General features: G+C 35.5%; 1 protein-coding gene across 1 annotated transcript in view; it reads right to left on the bottom strand.

Moving 5' to 3' along the window:
• LOC105523160 (olfactory receptor 4Q3) overlaps positions 1-6,248 on the bottom strand; it is a 33,731-nt gene that overhangs the window by 9,100 nt on the left and 18,383 nt on the right. Inside the window, exon 2 of the mRNA XM_011957936.1 lies at positions 5,173-5,267. Within this exon, the coding sequence (XP_011813326.1) occupies positions 5,173-5,195 (23 nt within the window). The 5' untranslated portion in view covers positions 5,196-5,267. The remainder of the gene's footprint in view (positions 1-5,172; positions 5,268-6,248) is intronic.

The raw sequence follows: 6,248 nt of genomic DNA, 5'->3' as shown, positions 1-6,248 counted from the left end.
AGGGAGGGAGGGAGGGAGGGAGGGAGGGGAAACTACAAGGCAATAATTTGACCATAGATGCAAAAATTCTCAACAAAATACCAGCAAACTGAATCCAACAACACATCAAAAAGACAGTTCACCACAACCAAGTGGGTTTTATTCCAGGAATGCAAGCGTGATTCAGTATAAGTGAATCAAAAATTTTGATACTTTACACTAATAGAATAAAAGACAAAAACTATACGATCATTTCAATTGATGTAAAAAAAGCATCTGATAAAATTTATCCTTGCTTCATGATAAAAATTCAATAAATTTAGGCATAGAAGGAGCATACCTCAACATAATAAAGGCCATATATCAGAAACTCACAGTGAAAATCATACTGACATAGGAAAAACAGAAAGTCCTCTTCTAAGAACAGAAAAAAGACAAGGATGCTCACTTTCACCACACCTATTTAATGTAGTACTGGAAGTTTTGGCCAGAGAATCAGCAAGAGAAAGAAATAAAAGGCATTAGAATTGGAAAAGAAGAAGTCAAATTGTTTCTCATTGCAGATGACATGATCTTATATAGACAAAAACATAAAACCGTTATCAAGACAACGCTTAGAAGTGATAAATGAATTCAGTAAGGTTGCAGAATACAAAATCAACATACAAAAATAAGTAGCACTTTTATGTGGTAATAATTGTCTGAAAAGAATTCAAGATAACAATCCTATTTATAATATCTACAAAATAAAAAAAAATAACTCTTAGGAATTAATTTAACCAAGGATGTGAAAGATATCTACAATGAAGCCATAAAACGTTTATGAAAAAATTTGAATACAGAAATAAATGGAAAGATAATCCTGCATTCATGGATTCAAATAATTAATATTGTTAAAATGTTCACACTACCCAAAACAATCTATGGATTTATCGAAATACCAATGACATTCTTCACAGAAATAGAAACAACAATCCTAAAATTTTTATGGAACTTACAAAAGACCTGGAATAGCCAAAGCAGTCTTGACCCAAAAGAACAAAGTTGGAGGCATCACACTACCTGACCTCAAAGTATACTATAAAGCTATAGTAACCAAAACAGCATGATACTGGCATAAAAACAGATGCAAAAACCAATGCGATAGAATACAGAGCCCAGAAATAAATCCACAGGTGAAACACAGTCACCTAATAATATTTTGACAAGGCTGCCAAGAACACACAATGGGGAAAGGTCAGTATTTTCAATAAATGGTATTGGGAAAACTGTGTATCTATATGCAGAAAAATGAACTTATAAACCCTTATTTCATACCATACAAAAAATCAACTAAAAATAGTTTAAACACTGAAACATAAGACCTAAAGCTGTAAAACTACTAGAAGGGAAAACATAAGAGAAAAGCTATACAACACTGATGTAGGCAAAAGCTAAGGCAAGAAAAACAAAAATAGACAAAGGAAGTTACATCAAAATAAAAAGCTTCTGATCAAAAGAAACAACAGAACCAAAAAATGACCTACAGAATCAGAGAAAATTTTTGCAAACTATGTATCTGATAGGGGGTTAATATTCAAAATATATGAGGAACTCAAGCAACTCAATAGCAAAAATCAGCAACAACAACAAATAATTCATTTTAAAAGTGGGCAAAAAACCTGACTAGACATTTTAAAAAATATGACATGCAAATGACCAAAAAGCACATGAAAAAATCCTCAGCATCACTGATCATCAGGTAAATGCAAATCAAAACCACAATGAGATAGCACCTCAGCCCAATCATGATCAAACAGACAAAAGATGGCAATAGTTGGTGAGAATGCTGAGAAAAGGGAACGTTTATACACTGTCGGTGGCATTGCAAATTAGTACAGCAATTATGAAAAACAATATGGAGTTTCCTCAAAAAATTAAAAATATATATAGTATATGTTTAAGTATACAGTAGGCATCTGCAGGTATAAATATTTGATGAGCAGAGAATGATTTTTCTTCAAAATAGATATAGACAGTATTATGGTAAAGCTTACCACTGTAGCTATAATGACAATCCCTTTTACTACTTAATTATTCCTCAGGAAGCTTTGACAATACATGGACACAAAAGAAAAAAGAAAAGATAAGATCTGCTTCCACATTTTCACTATTCTTTAGGGGATAGTAGGAACTGGCTTTTGATTGTGAAAATTCAAAATGATATCCTCTTTTAAACAAACACTATCAAAACATCACAAAAGAGACAGAGCTCCAAGTCCCAACAGGCTATGATGCAAGTAAATAGACATATATAATACACTCACTTGAGCTTGCATTTTGACCATTAATATGTGCTTTGAAGGTGGGGAAAATCTTTTAGGGATTACTTTTTGCAACCCATGAGAGATTACAAACAGGATCATGCTTTCCCTTGGAAGTTCTTCACATGTCTTTGGCTCTGTGGAATAATATTTTGTCTCCTGTCCCTGACCTTCTCAGCATTCATTCAAAGAGCGAGTGGGAAGTATATAACACGTGAGTCACCCAGTTTTTTTCAAAAATAATAGAAAATGTTTTCTTCTTGTCTTTGAGAAAACTAAAAATATATCTCAGAGTGAAATGCTGGCAAAGAATGAAGCTGAAAAATACAAGTTTTTCTTCTTGTTTCCCTGAATTCTGGAGGATATTTTTCAATTATGGTTCCTATCCCTTTAAAATATGAATAGCCACATATACAAAAAGAATAGGATTTCAAGTGAAGATGTATATTAACTGATGAATTGATGGAGAAGGGTATATTTTGGTAATTTTTGTCACTTGGTGAGTAGAAGAAATATGGCATATTTCTCTTTCCAGCAATATTTTCTTTCTCAAGCCCAAATACTGATTTTCAGTTCCATTACATTAATAAGACTTGGTATTATACAAATTACTTATTATTTAAGAAACAAAAATCTTCAGCTTGTATGACTTTTTCTTATTTTTGTTGTTATTTGGGCTAGAAGTTAACCAGAGAGTAATCAGGGGAAAAGTTTCATGTTTCAGGTTTGCCTAGATAGGAAAGGCCTCTGAGAACCACCACAGTGAGATGCAAAATAACACCAAAGGTCAAAGAAAGAAAAAGGAATATGTGGAAGAAAGCAGTGAATAAAAAACATGGAACTTTCATAATATAAACCTTATCTGCCTTTCTTGTTTTCCTGCAGCTGACTTGATCATGGTTAACAAATAACAAGCACATTGAACTTGGCCACCTTCACTCAGACCAGCTGCTCTCCCTAAGGTCAATGTCATAATGGGCATATGAAGTTCATATATTCACCTGGAAGCATATAAAAATATTTAGAGCAATTTAAGGGCCAAAGTGTGGCACACTTCTTCACAGCATATAGTGTATCCAGCTACCTAAAAAGAAAAGAATGTATTTTGTATGCTAAACATTGGTAGAGATACATGAAAAAAGCATAAAACACCATATATCTTCTAATGACAGAGTTCTTTCTTTTTTTTTTTTTTTTTTTTTGAGACGGAGTCTCGCTCTGTCGCCCAGGCTGGAGTGCAGTGGCCGGATCTCAGCTCACTGCAAGCTCCGCCTCCCGGGTTTACGCCATTCTCCTGCCTCAGCCTCCTGAGTAGCTGGGACTACAGGCACCCGCCACCGTGCCCGGCTAGTTTTTTGTATTTTTTAGTAGAGACGGGGTTTCACCGTTAGCCAGGATGGTTTCGATCTCCTGACCTCGTGATCTGCCCGTCTCGGCCTCCCAAAGTGCTGGGATTACAGGCTTGAGCCACCGCGCCCGGCCGACAGAGTTCTTTCTTATTACCAGTTTAAAACACTACAAGTAACCTGGAGTAGCTGAAATTGAAAGTAAATATTAATTTGTGCCCTGGCATGGCACTATATTGAGAAAGAGTATTTTTAAATATCTTGATTTTGTATTTTATCTTTATATCACTAATAAATCATAATGAATCAGGTATTCATAGTCCTGTTGAAAGAACTTCATACCCAGATAAATATAGTATCAATAATGCAGGCAGACAGAAGAAAGAGTAGACTCATTGTATATAGGTAATTTATTGGAATCACAAAAGTTTGCATTCCCGGTTTCAAGTCTAGTGGTCTTAGCAAGAAAAAAAAAAAACTCTCCACAATTCATATTTTCCCTGCTTTCTATTGTTGTGGTTTATTAAAATAAATATGTGTCGGAGTTATGTCATGAAAGTCACACTTTTGTTGTTTAAACAAAACTCCAATTGTTTACTACTTTATAATATACATGATAAAGAATTTTGGTTGTTTCCAAGAAGAATCAGCATGCTCCATTTCATGTTTCAATTACCTCTGCCATCTCCATGTCTTCCACACTAATGAATGTGTCCAGCATAGAAACTATCAACTTTGTTAGCTCCTTTATCCTCATGGGCTTTCCCTCAAGCCCAGAAATGCAGCTCCTCTACTTCAGTCTCTTCTCAGTAGCCTATACTCTCACCCTGATGGGAAATGCAGCCATTGTCTGTGCTGTGTGGTGGGACCGGCACCTTCAGACTCCCATGTATATCCTCCTGGGAAATTTCTCTCTCCTGGAAATATGTTATGTTACTACAACTGTTCCTAAAATGCTGGCCAACTTCCTCTCCACAAGCAAGTCCATCTCATTCGTGAGTTGTTTTGCACAGTTCTACTTCTTCTTCTCTTTTGGGTATGATGAGGGCTTCTTCCTTTGCATCATGGCCTTTGACAGGTATCTTGCCATCTGCCGCCCTCTACATTATCCACGCATCATGAGTAAACAAGTATGCACTGGCCTTATTATCTTTGCCTGGTCATGTGGATTTGTAATCTGCCTGACTCCAATTATTCTCATTTCACAGCTATCCTACTGTGGCCCAAATATTATCAACCATTTTGTTTGTGATCCTGTCCCATTGATGATGTTGTCCTGTTCTGAAGACATCATCACCCAGCTCATTTACTCCACATTCAATTCTGTCTTCATGATTGGCACCTTTCTCTTTATCCTTTGTTCCTATGTTCTGGTGATTCTGGCTGTAATACCAGCCAGAAGGTATTACAGAGGCTGGCAAACAAAAGGCTTTCTCCATTTGTGCTTCTCATTTGGCAGTGGTCACCTGGTTTTATGGCTCTATCATGGTGATGTATGTTAGTCCTGGATCAGGACACACAGTAAAAATGCAAAAAATCATTACCTTATTCTATTCTGTGATAACATCTCTCTGCAATCCTCTAATATATAGTCTCAGGAACAAAGAGATGAAAGATTCTCTGAGGAAAATCTTTAGGACTGGAAAAGGTGTTAATAAAATATAAATAAGAGATAATTTCCATTTATTAAATGGAACTTAATTAGACATGAATATTTGTCTACAGAATCATTGTTTTATTTAAGAACTGCTATAATAATGACCCATTAGCATCTTAAACACCACTAACCATAATTTGCAATACTGTGGTCTTAAGAAGAAAGCTTCAACGGTGAATTAGATTTTGTGTTGAAGTGAATAAAAAGCATGTAAAATTCTCTGTCTAAGCTAATCAGAACCTCTATATGTAATTCAACATTTTAAAAAGAATACAGATGTCCATTTTGTATTACTGAGCTAAAGCAATTGATAACACATGTAACAGATATCATAGACTGCTCCCACAATTAACACCATAATTCAATAACTGTCCACCAGGACATACTGGCTGAAAAAAAGTCAAGTTTTTAGACGTTCATCCTGTCAAAATGTAGCAAGTGGGCTTTACATTATGGAAATAGATTAACAGCCTTAGTTTGATATTCAGTGTTTTTTCAGAGAGTACACAAAACAAGAATTAGGAATTTAAAGCAGTTTAGTTACCTGGAATATAGCGCAGGTAAGACCTAAACAAAAAGTTGAGCACTACTCAGGCTATAGCTTGCTTTGCCGTAAACCCAGTTTAAACACAGGTTTTCATATCATAATTAATTTAGTATTAATACTGTGTGACTTGTGTACTGCTGGGCAGTACTAAAATAAAATTCTTAAAATCCATTTTATAAATATTTGACTAACATATTGCTTTAATTTTGATCTTTGTTTTGTTCTATGGCCATTTTTTTTCAAATACAACTCTCAAAAACATGATGAAAAGGAATCACGAGGGGCGGAGCAAGATGGCCGAATAGGAACATCTCCAGTCTCCAACTCCCAGCGCGAGCAACACAGAAGACCGATGATTTCTGCATTTTCAACTGAGGTACTGGGGTCATCTCACTCGGGAGTGCCGGACAATCAGC

Source organism: Colobus angolensis, unplaced genomic scaffold, assembly GCF_000951035.1.
Source record: "Colobus angolensis palliatus isolate OR3802 unplaced genomic scaffold, Cang.pa_1.0 Scaffold451, whole genome shotgun sequence".
Lineage (NCBI taxonomy): Eukaryota > Metazoa > Chordata > Mammalia > Primates > Cercopithecidae > Colobus > Colobus angolensis.
The sequence above is the reverse complement of the archived record's forward strand: the minus strand, read 5'-3'. Positions and strand labels throughout refer to the sequence as shown.